Source organism: Genypterus blacodes, unplaced genomic scaffold (genome assembly GCF_046128005.1).
Source record: "Genypterus blacodes isolate CSIRO-AG114 ecotype Tasmania unplaced genomic scaffold, CSIRO-AGI_Gbla_v1 ptg000021l_1, whole genome shotgun sequence".
NCBI classification, from domain to species: domain Eukaryota; kingdom Metazoa; phylum Chordata; class Actinopteri; order Ophidiiformes; family Ophidiidae; genus Genypterus; species Genypterus blacodes.
The window spans coordinates 11,765,963-11,785,000 of NW_027466834.1; the positions used below are offsets into that span (position 1 = coordinate 11,765,963).

A 19,038-nucleotide genomic window follows, 5' to 3' on the forward strand; every position below is an offset into this window, starting at 1 on the left:
TGCAATGTTGGTTTGGTAAGACAAAATATGAGGAACTAGTGAAGAAAATGTGGAGATGACTTTCTGTGCCAAGTTGTGTGGTGTTTCCAGTATAGGTGTTTAGAATTCCCATACTTCTTTTTTAAATAACTAAATCACTTCCTTGTTCACACTCAACCTGAGAGACAACCTGTTGGAATGTCACACTCGTTTACACAGTGCAAAGAAGATAAACATCTATTGTTTACATAACTGTATATTTCCTTTCGCTCAGTCTACAATCCTAAATGGTTACAATGACAACATTTTTCTTTGAAACATAACAAAGACTAAAAATGTGTAAAACTACGGTAAGCTAATGATAGTTCGTGCAAGTACCTTGTTTGGTGCAGTTAGCTTCCCCCTCAGCAGAGGGCAGTGGCGTACAAATGAGCACTAGTTCTGAAGGGCCCTTGAAGGACCCCAGGTTTACCTTTTTTTTCCTTTAGATGCCAATAGCGGAAAATCATTCCGACCACAACCTCAGCGGTTTCCAAATGTCTCGAAGCTTTTGTGTTTTCTACAAAGGGAATTTATTTTTAACGAAACCTCTTCCATTTGGCCGGACAGTGTTTTATCGTCAGGCTTATCCACGGGCGCCTCTTACGGGCGGAGGACGACAACATGGCGGCCTCTCTGCGTCTGGGTCGTCAAGGAATTTTATATGGCCTCCGAATATGGAATTCCAAAACAAGTTTGGGGACGGCGTCGTCATGGCAGGAACATACGAGACATTTCTTTCAGTCCCCATGTTTCCTAGGTAAGTGTTGTCGTGTTAACGCCAATATAGCGACTGTCATTGTCGGACAAGGTTGACAGATAAGCGTCGCTGTGACATCTACAGCCATAGTTGACATTTGAAGGAATTGACAACATTCAAATGATCTGTGCATGGAAATTATGTTGCAGTTACGACACGAATCTTGTCGCAAATGTTCTATCAAGGAGCCAAACCTATGACAGAATAATTAGGTCGATACGCGAACTATTTGTTCATATGTGTTTGGGCGAGAGTTAAATGAATAAATGTGAAACAAATGTAGGTAAATAATAAATATATCCATTGGAGACATGAAGGGGTGACATGGTGGATGAGAGAACGTCGTTTCGTGATCTGGGTTCGATTCTGGGCACCTCCTACAGAGCCTGATAAAGTGTTATTGAGCAAGCCACTGAACCCATAAGTATGGTATAGGTTATTGTGAGACCATTAAATGAGGCATCGTTTGTACAGTAAATTATATCACAACTGCAATCATTAAATCAATGAATATGTGAAAGGAAAATACTGAAATGGTGCGTTTAATGCCCTCAGTTCTTACACAGAACACCAACACTGTGGGGAAAATAGTTTGTGTTTTAGCTTCATGTGTTACAGTTAGCATTGTGTTAATTGCAAATAGCATGGACTGTAAGTAGTGACACACACACGCACACAAACAGAGAGTTTTGGGGAGGACATTCCAAAGTTGTGGGACTGGACAGGAGAAAGCACCCGCTCCAATGCATAATGTGCGACGTGGCAATATATCCACCAGGTGGCAGCAACATACAACAGTCACTGGTGATCATTATACAGTATTAGCGTATAATTTCAAACAAAGAAGCCTAATTCTTTAGCAATGAAAGTACTTTAAGTGGTTTGTGCTCTTCAATCAATCAATCAATAAATTGACGAAGCATTTTAATTCCAAGGGAAGCACTTTATTTTGTAAACTCACAAAAAGACATGAGACAAAATTTTGTATCTGTATGGACAAAGCAGTCATCTCTTTTTACTTATTTTTTTGTTCATTAATTTATTTTTTTTACTTGGACAAATAAAGATTTGCATGAGTGACTGCTTGTACATTTGTACTATATTTTCATTAAAGCCTGACCCCATCTATCTAATACGTCCCTTTCTATTTCATTTTGCCTCAGTGGCCTCCAGTCTAAAGAGTACACAGCAACTATATGTTAAAAAAGTGCACAGTTATTCCTTCTGAGCTGTGCCATGTCCGCGCTCCGAGCCTGTTGAACCCCGGCCCTCTGCTGTTGGTAACTGTATGAGGACTTGGCGGTGGCTCAAAGGCCTGCATGACTACATCGGTGCAGTGTCAGCCAGCGTCACCGTTACATTAGTGACCTGGCAGCATTCTTCTTTCATAGCGATCCTTCTCTTCTGTCTGTCTCCTCTGCTGCCAGCTTAAACAAGAAATGCTCGGGTCTTCTCGCATCCAAACACTTGTAGTCCATTTTGTTTTTTGCCTTTCATGTGGCATACAAAGGAGTAGAGTCGGCTGAAAAAAGTGTAGATTTCATTGAATTGTCTTTGTTTTTTGTAATGCTGAGGACCTCTCATATTTCTATGTCCATAATGTAAATTGTGTGTTATTCTCTTCCACTAGGTGTCTCTGCTGTCAAAGTCCAGATGCCTGCTCTCTCTCCCACCATGGAGGAGGGAAACATTGTCAAATGGCTGAAAAAAGAAGGTAAGGAAACGGGATGTAAGACTGCTGTTGTCCATTACAATGCTCTGTATTGCTTTATTTAATGTGATGCCTTTTTTCCCTTGAAAGTAATGTGTGTACATAATCATGCATATCAAAATAATAAATGTAAATTGGAAATGTTCAGTGCACACACTCTTTTCCCATAATCACACACCAGTGGTCCCACTAATCACTTATTCGATGACGTCCATTGCACTATAAGATCCAGAGTCTTGAGTGTTGGAGCACCTGAGGGCCTCCGGTCCCTAATTGGCTCAAGGCGATGTGGCAGTCACTATTCATCACTGCTTAGCAACCCTGTTCAGCCAGGAGCCTCAGCTCACGCTCATTTATCAGGAGGCAGCATACTGAATTCTGATTGGTTGCTCACATGTGCTGTGTTGCCATGTGCTCTCTGTCTCAGGGTGCAATGTTGTCGCAATTGTGAGGATGTGTAAGTGAAATAAGGGCTCCTCTTAAAGACAGGAAGCTGATGTTTAAGTCATCTAAAATGGAACCACAAGATGGAACCCTTAGATTAGACAAGCATGTCTGCACCATTTTGTTCTTTTTCTAGTAAAGTGTGTATTTTCCAGCTTCATGAAGGTCCTGATTTTAATGTTTTTTTATATTTATTATTAATAATAATTCACAGTTTTACCCTGGACTACTTATATAGCCCAGTATCTTTTATTGTGATAATATACACCCATTACCATTCTTGCAGAGCAAGGGTGAAGAGGCCCGGGGGCGCCTGTTTAATCTTTAATATTGCACCTCACACCTCACCCTGGGGTCACAGGGTGTTAAAGCCTCATCCAAATCCAATCTGGAGTCCACTGCTCCCATCTCTCTGGGGCTTCCAATGTCGATACTCCCTCTGCTCTTTTCACCCTTCCCCTCACCCAGCCTCATATACACTTTCCATGACCCAGCCAGGTCCTATTTCTCGCCCCCTTATATCCTACTGGCCTACCTTGTAAACTCAGGTCTTTTGACGCCATCTATATGGTGTATGAAAAGATACTTTTCTCCGTGTCATGGTTTTGACCTTGTTTATGTTGTGCTCTTAGGCATGCCCATGAGACACCCGCCCCCGCCCTCCCACTCCTGTCACAGATTCTTTTTTTTTTCCCGCCATAAGACACAAATATTCACAAGGTTGGAACGGCCCTTGACCTTTGTTTTTATCTCCTTCACCTTCCCTCGCATGAGCACATATGCTACAAAGAGGACTCAATCATACAGTGTCGATGGTGTGACACGCACAGGCAGGCCGTTTTTTTGATGGATCATTTTTTGGAACAACATCAATTGACAGGAAAAAGAGCATCTGTGTTCCATCTGTTCACTTGCACATCGTTGACCCTTAAACCATAAACGTTCTCAAAATTTCAACATGAAGCGATTCATACGTTTATGTTTGGTGCATTTCTACTTTATGAGATCCTTTCCACTTAAACTGAGCGCAAATATCTTGGGAATTCATTTTAATATTCTCCCGTGTGTGTCGCCATCATTTTGTAGGTGAAGAGGTAGCAGCAGGCGATGCCCTCTGTGAGATCGAGACTGACAAGGCTGTTGTTACCCTGGAATCTAATGATGACGGCATCATGGCAAGGATCTTGGTGAGTGAGCACAAAAACACTTCCACTACTTCCACTTCCTCCACTCCTGGGATTAATTAGACAAGGTTGTTTATTTGTAAACAACAGGCGTAGTTAAGCCTTAAATACGGCTTTTGTGTGTCGTCTATAGTAATGGACGGTCTGTTCAACGCGCAGAGAGTTACTCCTCGGGTCCGTCAATTATGTGGGAAATGCTTTTGTTTTCACATGTAATCTTAAGTAGGTTTGTGTGAGATGTGCTTCAGTGTTCCTTCGCTTCCTGTGCTAATTTGCTTGTTAAATCTGTCTTCTGTACACAGTGACAGTAACGCATTGATGAGGTGTCTGAAATGACAAATATTCCTCTGCTTCCTCCCCCCGGCAGTGTTGTTTGTTGAATATTTAATAGGCTGCCAAAGACACGGCGGTCAGCTGTCTTTCATCAGTACTCTCCGTCTCCGCCACGTCTTTATGCCGAACGCGGGGATGAAGACTTTTTTATCTTCGCGACAGCGAGTTTCAGCAAGATGCAATTTGCCATGTGCACTCCTGAGCACACAGACACTTTACACATACATCAGCACAAACCTGGCTGTGTGTCCCAGAGAGCACCTTGTATGTAAATAAGTCCCCAAAGTAGCAGATGTAGACCACGCATGAACACACACGCACGTCGTCTTTGAAGAATTGACTCTCCACTCCCGTTCACATCCATACACATGAAGAGAAATGAAACATGTGCTTAATGATGGGCCAATAATGACATAATGACATGCCTGTATATCTTCCTTACACATGCCTTTTCACTCGCATTCCCTTACTCCCTCTATGCCTTCACTGCTTTGGAGATGAGGCAGTTTCCATAGCAACCACCCAAGAACTGGGGGTAGGGTCTTTGGAGCAGAAAGCTGGCAGAGAACGATGGGATATATTAGATAACCCCCTGCCACCCCACCCCCCGGCCTCCTCCAGCTCTCTTTGTGTGTGTGTGTGTGTGTGTGTGTGTGTGTGTGTGTGTGTGTGTGTGTGTGTGTGTGTGTGTGTGTGTGTGTGTGTGTGTGTGTGTGTGTGTGTGTGTGTGTGTGTGTGTGTGTGTGTGTGTGTGTGTGTGTGTGTGTGTGTGTGTGTGTGTGTGTGTGTGTGTGTGTGTGTGTGTGTAAGTAATAAGAAAAACAGCTGCCAGTGGTTTTGTTTAAAAGATTTGCACTTCTCTGTGGTGTGGAGGCTTTTCAGCGGGCCCATTAGGGCCCTTCAGTGTTGTAATGGCGACACTTCAAGTAGCTCAGTCGCTTCCTAATTTAAAAGCTGCTATAAGTACCTGCCTGCGGTCAAACGTGCGGACAGGCCGCAGCATCCAGGGAACTTCCTGTGGCCCCGCCGTGGTTATTTATGGGGGTCAACTACCACCGTGGCCCTCTAACAGTTTTTAGCCACGGCTTTTGGGGAGGGGTTTGGAAACAAGAGGATAGATTCTGCCCTTAGCGAAGCATTGAGGTGGGGGGTGGGAGCACGACGAACACAGATTACTGTATTTCATCACTCCCTTACTGCATTGCTCTACCCTGACCTGGGGGGGGGGGCTTCAATCTGAAAATCCGCCCCAGGTACAATTAATCATAGCCGGTAGGCCGGTAGGTCGCTTTGGATAAAAACGTCTGCTTAATGATCGTAATGTAATGTAATGTAATGTAACATACGCTTATGTTGCATAGATCCACACATACACACACAGACATTGGCGTGCATGTATGTCCTCGGCATTCTGCGGGATTGTAAAGATAAACGCTGATTTAAATAGAAAGCAGAGCCTTACTTAAAAATTGATAGGTTATACATCCAGAGGGGAGTCGACTGTGAGGGAATTAGCGGTTGATATAATGGCTAAAATGGCCGACGGGGTTGATGGATGCTTCAAATGAATGAAGATATCGAATATGTTCTGCCGCGCTGAGCTGACAGCCAGTTTACCATTTATCATTCCCCCCCTCTGTTCGTCTTCACACATCGCCATCCAAGGAATCCATTTGGACATCAAAAGCGAATGTCCTCTACGTCAAATGTTATTATAAATCACTTTCTACCCTCGCAGCTTGCTTACACCAAAACGAGTAAATGATGCGTGTGCGTGTGTGTGTGTGTGTGTGTGTGTGTGTGTGTGTGTGTGTGTGTGTGTGTGTGTGTGTGTGTGTGTGTGTGTGTGTGTGTGTGTGTGTGTGTGTGTGTGTGTGTGTGTGTGTGTGTGTGTGTGTGTGTGTGTGTGTGTGTGTGTGTGTGTGTGTGTGTGTGTGTTAGTCAGACTACAGTAGATCGCCTCTAGACTCGAGGCAAAATGGCTGAATTTAATGATTTCACAGTGTCATTTTCCTTGAGAGTAAGCACAGGACACAGAGTCACAGGAAAGCACTGGGAGAGACTGCAGCAACACACTTACAAAGGGTCCCGGGCCAATTAGAACCCAGCATGTCGTCGTGTTGATACGGCTCGCAAATTAGGTTGTCATCCCACCAGCGTGCCCAAAGGCAGAGCTGTTGCTTCGAGTCCTCTCTCGTTTAGATGGCTAAAATTATGCCAGACTGGAAGTTGATGTTGCTGCACAGACAGAAAAATGTCACCGATTTGTTTTGGTGCTGCGCATCTCATGCAGTATTAATCAAACACAAACTTCTTTTTTTTCTAGTCTGTAAACAAGGATTTCTGTTGTGTATGTGCCTGTCAAGACTTTACTCACTTGTCTGAGGTTAAATGGATCAGATCTGTTGGTACCTTTTTACTGCACACCGTTTGGCGATGAGCTGATTCCTGCTGTAGTAGCTGACAGACCAAGCAGTGACTCTAAAAGTACAAGCTCCAGCATTCGATAATGTGTTGGAATTAAAAAAAGAAAGGTCGCAAACACTGAGCTCTTTAGACTCCCAGAGGGGGGCTTCATAATAACACTTATATAGAAAGTAGATTTAACCTCATAAATGGTTTTGTCTGACATTGTAATACCATTAGCTGAGCTGATGGGCTCTGAATGGGCCCCTTAAGAGCCTCTTCTAGTATCTCCCTTAACGGCGGAAATGTTGCAACAGTAAAAGGCCAAACGCTGCGACCCGAGGTGAACAGTTTGCGCATTAGCTCCCAAAAGCCCGGCTGTGAATGAGTCACGGCTGCTCATCTTAAACTGTTTGACCGTTTAATATGGGCACTGTGAGAAGGGAGGGATAGTTCTTTTGGCCAATACAAAGATATATGAACCATGCAAAAGTGTGAGCTTATAAACAGTCTTTAACCAACTGATGGCAGTGTTGAGCTCCATACTACACTGCAAGTCTGTGTGTGGCTGTGTGTGACCTTTAGCAACCCACAGCTTAATGTAAGGGTACCTTTTGGTTGATGAGTATCTCTGCTGTAATGACTGTTCCCTTTTGATGATGCGGTTCACCTGAACATTTGACCCTGTTTGTTCTTATTTCCCCTTTTGTAAGTGCTGTGTTTGCTTTTTACGGCTGGCTCTATTGTCCCTCGATGTAAACTACTTAATACGTAAATGCAGTATTATGATTTGTTGTTTTTGTTAGCCCCTCCTTACCTGCCTGTCTTCATTTCCGGCGCTTTGTTTGCATGAACGTTTGAAATGATAGACTCCTTTATTTGGCACAGCCGGTATGTTTTGCTGTTCTGATGACAACACAACATGGGCGCCTTTTGTAGTTTCATATCCGGCATCACACATTGCAGAGTTGCCTGGCCTCACTACTGCGGGCACATTTTTAATATAGAGCTGTAATCTCATATGGGTTTGGTTTGGTTGATGGCATATGAATGTGATAGACAACATTTTCTAGTTTCAGTGCCACATAGTTTGTTGGTTGGTGATAATCATCACCATCATCGTCTGTGAATGTCTCTAAAAAGGCTGTTTGGATAAACCCGATGGATGAATTGGTTTATTTCCCCCCCTGATATGCATTGTAATGGTGTGTGAGTGCTGTATGTGTGTAATGTCACAACAGCAGAGTTTCTTTCTTCAGTCTCATGCCTCTACCATGTGGGGAAATCCCTTTGGAATCGAATAGAGGGACTCTATGGAAATTTCGAGAATTTCTGATTTCCCAGAGCAGCCCTTAGATTGTACTGCCATTCATCACCTCCCACTGGACAAGAGAGATGCTATAGAGACAATAAACATCGAGAAAAAGAGGGTCTGCACATACACACACACACATACACGTGCACATGCATGAACGCACATGACCTACAGACTCCAGCCTTTGGGGAAGAGGTAGTCACAAGCAACCATAACAGTGGATTCCATATTGGATAGGCAGAAGTTATTGGTTAATGAACAGACTGCATCTTAAAATAGTGAGATTCAAACCTTCCTTTGACTATGTTCTCTTGTTCTCACCTAAAGGATTTATTTATTTATCTTATTGCAGCATGGTTCTTGTTGGCATTGGTTTTAGCCAGCATAGACATGTTTACCTCGCTGTAAAATGCAGTTATTAGGAGTCTTCAGCTACAGTAAACATGGATTTATTACCCCCCTATACTACATACTGTACCTCCTATTGAAAAACTGTCTCAATCATTCCAGGGCTGTTGCTCTGCTTAGCCAGCCAGTCAACCTACATGACCTACCTACAAACCGTATTAATGTGCACCATTGTTTTGTCGAAAGTGACACATGGGGCGTGACTTGGTGAGCGCAGATGTGAAGGTTTACAGGCGAGGCCGTGCAGACAGATTAAATGAAGAACAAAGGGGTTTTTCTGTTCATGTTCAAAGGAACTCATTGAATGCTTGTTTCCTGAGCACTTGTCTTCACAGTCTGTATAATAAGAGTGAGGATTATTATCTTATATAACCAGAATATCGGCTTGAAATGTATAGATGAGATCTGGTGCCTAAATTACTAATGGTTCTTGAACATAGGCTTGATGAATCTCTGAAATATAAAGCTCCTCTAATCACTTTAAGGAACAACAACTATGTTCAGTCTTGGTATCGTCTAATCGCCCTGAACTACAGTGACACAAAACAAATCATGGAGGTTTTGTACCAGTGAGCTCAGGTGTTCATAGATTCCGCTGTCTCTTTCTGGTTAGGTGGACATGATGAGTTTATTGGTGTGCTGCTTTGGAACTGCAAGCTGGCTGCGGTGGGGGGTTGGTGTGGTGACCCCACTTCTTTCCATGATTATCGATTGACTGCCGCTTCCAGCCTCATTGTGTGAGATCATGTTTTGAGAATCTCCTCCTCGTGATGTTACATGATTGAAGACAACAGCGCAAATAGTAGCTCTCCCTTTTGTTTGCTCTCATCCTTTCCTTTGTCTCTGTCCTTGGGTTGAGCTTCATCTTGAAGCAAGTGGATGCCTTTTGAAAATAGGAGAGCAGCTTTCCTGCCATATCCATTGTGCCGGGCTTAGAGCCGATGACTATTGAATGAGGGATAACAGCACCTTGCAGACCTTGGGAAGGGGAGCACAAGCTTGCAGTGGTTTTGGATCACTACCTAAGATAGTGTGTCAGTGTTTGACAGATATGAACAACCAGAGAGAACATCCGTCACTCCTGTGCCGGCCACATTGTGTTGTTGTCAGGTTAGCAGTGGGGGAAGATGGGAAGATGGAAATAGAGGTGAAGAGAAAGACGCCCCCATACCTGCTGTCAAAATGTATTCATCTGATGAACCAACCATGATTTACCTCACTTTTTCCTCTGATTCACCACTCATCATGTTTGTCATTTTCTCCCAAAGCACGCAGCGTCAATCTGTTCTTTCTTTCAGCAGTGTCAGTTGCACTTCAGTCTTTTCGCTCTTGTCTCACTTGCTTTGCAGATGGAGGAGGGCAGCCGCAACGTCCCACTGGGCACTCTCATTGCCCTCATGGTGGAGGAAGGGCAGGACTGGAAGCAGGTGGAGATGCCACCTCCGGATGCTCCAGCTCCCTCTGCCCCCCCACCTGCGGCCGCTGCTCCGGTTGCACCCCCTACCGCTCCCTCTCCTCCTCCAAAACTAGCCACCCAGGGGCCGTAAGTGTCTCCTCGCTTCTTTTCAGCCATTCAGTTATTTTAAATAGAAAACTAATCTTGGCTACAGCATCTACAGTGAGGGATTCCTGTGCAGCAGTGGCTGTAGAAGAGACGTCTAGATGATTTTCTAAAGTCTACAAATCTGAATTGAAAATGTTAATTCACATAATCTTTCTGCTGCAACTGATAATTGGGATCAGCGTAGTTCAGAATACCACCACGGTAATTACTTGTCTCCATCTAATGTGCTAAATAAGGTGGTATTTCGCTGCCAGCCTTTGAAAACATGCCCAGCCCAGTTTACACAATAAATAGTTGGCTGGAATGAAAAAAAAAAAGCAGCTACATAACAAACTGGGTCTATTTGTTATGCAAACACATACACATATTCAGATTTGCGCAATTGCTAAATCGGCTTTACAGAGGTCAGAAATGACTTTAAGGAGTCTTGATGGCATTTAAGTAAAAATGAAGATGGCTCGTTCATCACTACTAAAAGGAATGTCCTCTGATTGAATGGGACGGAGCTGTGTAGAGCTGCTGTAGTTTGTGAAACAGTGTAAAAATATTCATCTTTTGTCTTTAAAGTAAGTTCAATACTGCAGCTGGAACTGAAAGCGGAACTGCAACTAAAATGTTCCCCTCACTGCTCCATGACTCACCCAGGCTGCGTCTGAGCCCAGCAGCAAGGCACATCTTGGACACCCATGGGCTGGACCCAAAACTGGCCACACCCACAGGACCAAGGGGACTGATCACCAAGGAGTGAGTATGGATGCATGCATTTACTGTACTTTGACACCTATTCATAACTCAGAGTAAGGGGCACCTTACCTAATGTAACCACGTGGGACAAGCAGGCTCCCTGCTTAGATAACAAACACGTGTCCACAGCCTCCCCGGGCCAAGCCTGAGGTTACAAACAGGGAGTACACACAGGGGAAGCAATGACAACAAGCTTATTTAAGGTGGACATTTTTTTGACTCAAAGTTTGGCATTAAAGTTGACTGCACAGCAAGGAATAAAGTAAAATTACAGCGCGTTAGGCAGGATCATTTTCAGGATTGAAATTTGACGCATTTAACATCCACATCGATTAAACAACAATCACTGATGGCTGAACCGCTGGTCTCAAACCTACTCTTTCAGATTAATGGGGCCATGATTTGATAAATATTGGACTTTTCATCTCCATCATTCTTCATCATCGTTGTCATTGTCCATTTTGTCCCCTTTCATGGCTGCATATTGTAAAATGTAGAACAGGGCGAAGGTCACAAATTGGAAGGGTCCCTTAGCGGCCACGGTGACACTACAGCGTCTCTGAAGGAAAGCGATAAGAATCGGAGCAAAGGGCGTAGCAACAGAGTGGGTGGTGTGAATGAAAGTGTGGGAGCGAACGGCTAAGTGAAAAGAGGCCGATGAAATGCTGTTAAAGATTTCAGGTTGTTTAATCTTGTTATCTGACATATTCACGCCACACAAGACTGTCAATCTACACACACACACACACACGTAAACACAACGCTCTAATGACTCTACCTGCTGTCAGTAGGGACCTGATGGAACATTTTTGTTACCCATTTCACACCCTGCTGGGGAATCTCATTAAGCCACTTTTGTTGCCATAGCAACCCAGTTTCCCGGACCCCTCGGTGACCATAGAAACACAGACCATACGTTATCAGAAATGGGTGTGTTAGAATGCGAAAGAGGATATGAAAGGACGAAATCCAGAGTTCAAAGACGAAATTCACATCCCTCAATTATGTATTAAAATATGTGAAAAATAATAAATGACTTTAGCAGGAACTGTTCCCTGCTTATCCATTTAATTTGCTCACGAGCCCGAGACTTGAATTAGAGGACTTTGCAGAAAGAAACATGCGTGGGTTTGGGCTAGGCTGAGCAGCTGTTTCATGCCTGAGAAAATTGTCTGCTCATATGTTTTGCTTCATAAATGGAGGCCAAAATAGCTGTGCCCCCTGCTGCCTGTCACATCAGGTACGACAGGAGGGGAGAAAAGGGGGGAAGCTGAACCCCCCATTCCCCACTCTGTTACATAACCCACTGCAAGGGTTAAAAAGACGCACGGAGGAAAACACATATCCATCACTTTCTGCCTGCCTGTCTGTCTATTATTGTCACCCACATAAATAGGGTAAGGGTAGCCAACAGGCAGTGCTAACGCTGCCTGAGGTGAATGTATAATGAATATTTTTAGCTCACTGTGGGCCATAGTGTGTGTGACACTCTGATTTAAGCTGCTGAAACACATTTGCATATTTTTGACCCCGTGAAATGTACTTACACCTTTCTAATTTTTAACGAATGAGTGTTTGCTCAATAGGATATTTGTGTCACTCGCACTTCTAAAGGAACCCTGTTTAAATTGTTGTTACCATTGTGTATATTTAGGGAGGCAGTGGGTAGTGCTTCCGCTTGGGAACCGGAGGGTCGCCGGTTTGAGCCCCTGCCGAGGTGCCCCTGAGCAAGGCACCGAACCCTCAATTGCTCCCCCCTCTGCGAAGGGTGGTAATGTAATGTAAGTCGCTTTGGATAAAAGCGTCTGCCAAATGATCGTAATGTAACGTAATGTAATGTATATTTTCTCTTCCTCTTACTCACCGAAACTAGGAAATGAGTTTGGCGTTTGGCCCAAAATGTTAAACGGAAGGTTTTTATGACATTTCTGACCTTGATTCACTCGGGTGCTCACTAACAATGACAGCTACTGTATGCTTAATCCCTGCGTCTTCGGCATGTGCAGCACCAGATTTGTGCTTTATGAGCTTGAGTTTACGACGTATTGATCATTCAGTGAACATGTACGTAGGATATAATTTACGATGACATTATTGACTACGCTGTTTTGGACAAGGAAGAAAAAGCCCTGGAACAAACAAAGGACTTAACAGCCCCGGAAACACACGTCTAAACCAAGCACATCCTCAGTGTCTGCCTACAGCACTGTCGCTATATTTTGTTCCCTCTTCCATCAAGGGCTGTTCAGAAGTACATCCTGCTGCAAGGGTTGACTCTGAAGTGGTACTACTGGTATTTCCCATCTATCCGGAGGGTGAAGTGGTGATTTAGACCCTGCCTCTCCTTCTTTTTGTTTTTTTCATGAGAAAGAGTGTAGAATTCACAACAGCTGTGAAAATGTGTTTTTGGGTGAACATATTAAGTCATGTTTCTCTTAATGCTTAATTCAGATCCTTCACTTAATGTGCTTAGAAATGAGATTTCATCCTCCACAATACTGCTCATTTCAAGCCACAATGATAATTAACCTTTCATTTCAGCGAGTGCTCTCGATTAGTGTTGGTTGAATTAAAACAATTAATGTCATGTGTTTTTTTTTTTTCAAGCTTGGTGCTGCTCCCAGCCTCCCTCGTCTGTCCTAGATGGCAGTAGAAGACTGAGAGTGTATTCATGTGTGTCTGACCATTCGGTGCCTGTGTGGACATGATAGTGTGTGTGTGCGTGTGCGTGTGTGTGCAAGGAGCGCCTCAATCTCCTTTTAATATTCTAGTCACTATCTCCCAGTCTTGCAGCGGCTCCTTTGCCTCGCCTGTCAGTGGGAGTGTAAATGTGCGGTGTGAAAAGCATATGCCTCCTGTGAGTGTAGATCAGCCAGCCCGCCACACAAAGGCTATCTGTGCAGCGCTATCGTCAATTTGCTTCTGTTGGCTTTTCATTAAATCCTGTCGTCCAGAGCAATACATGAATTTAGAGGTAAAAACATTCTCTTGTACATCCTAAATTAGATTTCTGAACAAATCACCTTGTTTTTCAGGAGATTGTCAGCATTTTGTTCACTTCTTGAGCTTTTCTCTGATTCCAAAACTGAAAGTAACACATTTGCATTCAAATTCAAAAATAACCACTCAGTTGAATGTCAGTTGAGCATTACAGTAAGTACGCTTGTCACTGATTTTTATTTTTTATTTATTTCCCCTGTTATGTGGTTATCCAAGCAAAGTGGCCCGTGTAGTGAAACACAGTGGTCTGTCTTTGTTTTCTGTTGTGAAAGCCTACTCATGACCTGTGGCGCTCTGTAATCCTTAAACATTCAGCGTGGCCCTCTCAAGTTGGCTGGGGGATTTCCAAGTTGCCTCAGTCCCTCCGCAAATAATTCCTCCTATCAGAGTGAGAGAGAGAGGGAGGCGCAAGTGTTCTGGGGGGGGGGGATAAAAAGAGATGGAGAGCTCGGAAGAGGGATAAGCAGAAAATAGCCATGGGGCCCCAGACCTCTCCTGGTTGCTCAGTGTGCTCAGGGGGCAGCTGGTCCAGACAAAAGGCTGGGATGCGTGAGGATAGGTGGGCCCCAGTGCACTGAACTGGAACCAGAGCTCCAAGCCGACACACCTGATACCTGCCCCTCCCACCTCTGTCTGTGCAAAATTAATGGATGAAAAAAAGAGAAAATCTAGGTCAAATCTCTCATTCGATCGTCATTCCCCTCCTCCAACACCTCCATGTTATCCCCGTGTGTCAGGACTCTGCAGTATCCTGACCCAAATCACTTCCTCTGTTGCCGTCAGCGCTGGACCACTGTCATTCTATGTAACACACGTATGTGGCAAATGTAGCAGCATCTGTGTGGTCAAATACAACAGACCCTAGTATGCAGGAATACGTAAATGACATCATCCGAAGGCAATGCTATAACTCCAATGAAAGATTAAATCATGATCTGTTCTCTCACAGACATTAATGATAATATCTTCATAAGAAATTGTATTGCTTTTCGTGTGACTGCTGGGCTTCAGACTGATGGAGGTAGTGATTTAAAAATTGAAGTATTGGTCTTTGACTTAATTACATTTTCCATTCCTTGAGGAAATCCCCAACCCAATAAAGCTCAGATTTATACAGTATTCATCTTCAGATCAAATTAGAATATTTATTTCATAAATTCCGATTACTTATTGAAATTGGTTCCTGATTTATTGGTTTTGACATTGCAGAGTGATGTTTGTTGCAAAGTTCCATTTAATAAAATCTATCTTCCAGTAGCATGAGGATAAAAACAATGAAAAGAAACGACATCCATAAACTCCTATACAAGTTGCAAGAGCTTAAATATGCTTTTTCCCTGCCACTATTTGGGAATGAAATGTCCGACACCTGATCCCGGCCTTCTTCTTGAGGGTGTGTTTGTTTATGACTTGCAAGTGATTCCCATGACGCACCTCTACTGGGACAGAGAGGATAACCGAAAGTAACCCCTGTCTCCACTACAAGCATGACAATACAAATGAAAGAAGAAGAATTTGATGCACAGATAAGCCGCAATAAAATGACAAAAAAGGTCTGATTTTATTTGGAGGAAAGAGGTTTACACACTTTTGTTTCCCTGCTTTTGTTTCCACGCAGAGATGCAATGAATCTTTTGAAGGCATCCACTGCTCCCAAAGAAGCCCCGGCCGTGTCCGCCCCACCCGCCCCAGCTGACCCGGCTCCCGTCCCCACCCCAGCAGCTGCCCCTCCACCTCCAGGCAGCAGACCCAACATACCACCTCTCTCTATACCAGGGAAGCCAGGAGCCCCGGTGAGTAGACACGTCTGCACCATACTGTATCTGAAAGACACTCTTTCGTGTACACGTTATGATAGACACTTCCTGATTTGGTTGAGACACATCTGCACATTTGCAAAGTATGAATGCTACCCAAAACGCAGTGTCAAAATCACTTCCACAAATCTCCCACTTGTGCTTGTTCCTAATTTCAGATGCACATTACATTACGATCATTTAGCAGACGCTTTTATCCAAAGCGACTTACGTACGTGGTGTCACAGTCCTATGTTCCAAAAAATGTATAACTTTTCACATCTCTGTTCCTGTACCTTTGTTGTGCTTGTGGCAGAGATGAAAACATTGTGAAAACATCCTGCCTCCCAATCACCCTGGGCATCAAGTGTCACATATTGTCTGGGTTCCTGTATTGCCCTCAGCTGCCTGTCCTTTTGTGTAGCATTTCCACTACGCACATGTTGTGCAGCGCAAGATGTGAGACCCATTGATCTCCAATGCCGTGTCTGTAAATACTTTAATACAGCCTTTTCAAACTAAATCATTGAGAGAGCAGACACTCCGCTGACATTGATTTATGGCGAATTTGTAGCAACAATTTATTTACCTCTGTCGCTCTCCGCCTGCTCCAGGGCACTTTCACAGAGATCCCAGCCTCCAACGTCCGCCGCGTGATTGCTCAAAGGTTGACACAATCCAAGACCACGATCCCCCACGCCTACGCCACTGTCGACTGTGACGTGGCCGCCATCATGCAGCTCCGGAAAGACCTCGCCAAAGGTAAAAGCTTGTGACTTAGGGGTCTCTGCAAGCATCCTCTCCACAGCACGCGATGTAACATAACGTTCCACACATTCCGGAGCTTCGGCGTGGTTGCGTAGCATGACATTGCATTGACACACGCACGCACGCACGCACGCACGCACGCACGCACGCACGCACGCACGCACGCACGCACGCACACACACACACACACACAGGGTTTCGGTTAAACAACTGACGCGATTAGCTTGGAGATTTCAGTGCATATCATCAAGTACAACAAAACAAGGGGCAAGTAAAAGCAAACATAGTCATGGTTGTCTCAGTCTCTCCTTCAAACTTAGTGCTTGACGTGCTCTTTTAGCTTTTTCTGAGCTTGTGCTTGAGCTTTGGATAAAACAATCTGTAAAAGTCGTTGCCCTCCTGCAATGTAAAGATCATGAGATACAATGCCTGTAGGTTACAGAGCGGTCAAACTGGTCCGTTGGAGTGTGTGGATGGCTTTTTCCACTATTTTGTAACCGCCACGTTTTGTGAAGAACATCTCAGCATTTTCCCATGACCACTCCTTCCACAAAGAGGACATTCTCTTACATCCAGGTGCTCCGGCACTGATCTGGTCAGTCAGGGCTGTTATGGCTCCGGTCAGGTTCAAAGAAAACTCACACACATATGCACGACGTTATGCTGAATGAGTATCTGTAGGAACATCTTTCCATCAATATTCACTTCCCATTGCACATTTGGTCTTATTCAGAAGCTCAACATCTCCAGAGGACTCAACCGTATGTTAATCTAAAACTAGTCCAAACAATTGACCAATTAGGTCGTGCTGGCTCCAGACAGTCTGTCAGCAGTTCAGAAAGCAAAACTCTGCCAGCAGCCAACTTCAATGACAAAGTGTAGTCAGAATATAATCGGTTTTCATTCATAGTATTCAGTAGTTCCTGTGTGCGTGCATGCATGCGCGGCGAGAGCAATCGTTTCTCTCTGCTTCAGAGCGTTTCACATGGATTGTGCAGAGTGCTGACACTTCGGTGTTCGAGAAGAGCGCGGAGTGAAATTAAAATATGCATCAAGGCAGGTGGTAATGTGAGCAAAGGAAGGAATAAGGTGTTAACAGCCCTGTGATGGAGGGTGAAGGTAGTGTGTGCAGGGCAGAAGTGAGCCCTGGTGGAGGTTAACACGTCAAATGAAAGCTCCAGCTTCTCTAGTTTGTGGTTAGTTGTTTCTGTTGCTTTCTTTGCCTCGCGCTTCCTTCCCTAGCAACTTTTGTTGCGCAAACCACAGCTTCTTACGCAACGGCGTGTTTACACTGACGGGTGTTTGAACCAGAAGTAGAGAAAGGGGAACATTGTGTGTGACGCGCCGCTCACTTTGTGTTTTGTGTTGTCTGACGTTTGGCCACATCGGTTTCATGGTTTCCTAAGTCACCAGTGCTCGGTTTTCACATTGATTCATCAAAAGGTTTAGAGAGGATTTTCATCCCAAACTTGCTTCAACCCCTCAGCCCACTGTCGTCACACAAGCAGAGCCTCAAGCGAACCCTCATGCTAAACAGTGTCTGGGCTTTGAGCTTCTGTTTGTTGATTAAAAAGTAAACCTGCTGCTGAAACAAACAGGACTCGTACATGGCTCATATTTGTACTTGATACTGATCAGAGGTTTATTAGTAAGTATTTAAACTCACAGACTTTCTCTTCTTTCTTTTCAGAACAAATCAAAGTGTCCATCAATGATTTCATTATCAAGGCAGCAGCTGTCACACTCAAAGTAAGTATACCTGTGTGTGTGTGTGTGTGTGTGTGTGTGTGTGTGTGTGTGTGTGTGTGTGTGTGTGTGTGTGTGTGTGTGTGTGTGTGTGTGTGTGTGTGTGTGTGTGTGTGTGTGTGTGTGTGTGTGTGTGTCTTTTCTGACTAAACCTGGAAATCTTTCAATTAAGTCACTCTGTTTGTCGTCCATTATTTCGGGAGCCGTTTGGAAGTCGTCAAACCTCTTTTGTCTCTGTTGGTCGATTATAGACATCCTGGGGTGATAATCAAGCCATTGTTCTTCCCGATCCCTAATGCCAGGTGCACAGGACAACACAGAGCCCAGTCGTCCTTTAAAGTTTTAGTCTGTGAAGGAAATCCCCAGATCTTGTAACTGACACGTCTCGTCTTTAAGCACACACAGTAGGACGAGTTCCTGTAGTAAACCCTTGACTCAAGCAGTCAAATGCAACTGGAAGAACGCATTTAGATGTTTACATTTACCCGCAGGAATGTGTGAAGGGACATGAAGGCGAGAGCAGATGTTTTTCTTTGGTAATTTAGTTATTCCAGCCAGGACTTTCTGAGCTCCTGATTGGGGAAAGCATCGTGTCTGCTTCCTTTAAGTGCATTTCTGCCTTAACCCGTTACATGTGGCCAAAGTCACGGGAGCCTCGCATTCCCAGCGTACATACTGTGTGTTCTGTCGGCGCGACGTATGGAACGCTGCTGTATGAAGATGAAGCACCGGCTCAGAGCCCCGACTCTTTGTTGCGTGTGTGAGAGTAAATGTGTGGAATGCAGAGTGGTAAACGCATACATTTCCCCCAGATAATATCAGTGTAAAAGGCTCCTATGTG

The 19,038-nt window shown here is 44.2% G+C and overlaps 1 protein-coding gene across 1 annotated transcript in view; it reads left to right on the plus strand.

Moving 5' to 3' along the window:
• Positions 1–588: 588 nt before the first annotated feature.
• Positions 589–19,038, plus strand: part of pdhx (pyruvate dehydrogenase complex component X) — a 22,612-nt gene continuing 4,162 nt past the window's right edge. Inside the window, exons 1-8 of the mRNA XM_076142490.1 lie at positions 589–778; positions 2,409–2,492; positions 4,020–4,120; positions 9,929–10,122; positions 10,789–10,887; positions 15,506–15,680; positions 16,298–16,445; positions 18,142–18,200. Coding sequence (XP_075998605.1) covers positions 643–778; positions 2,409–2,492; positions 4,020–4,120; positions 9,929–10,122; positions 10,789–10,887; positions 15,506–15,680; positions 16,298–16,445; positions 18,142–18,200 — 996 coding nt within the window. The 5' untranslated portion in view covers positions 589–642. The remainder of the gene's footprint in view (positions 779–2,408; positions 2,493–4,019; positions 4,121–9,928; positions 10,123–10,788; positions 10,888–15,505; positions 15,681–16,297; positions 16,446–18,141; positions 18,201–19,038) is intronic.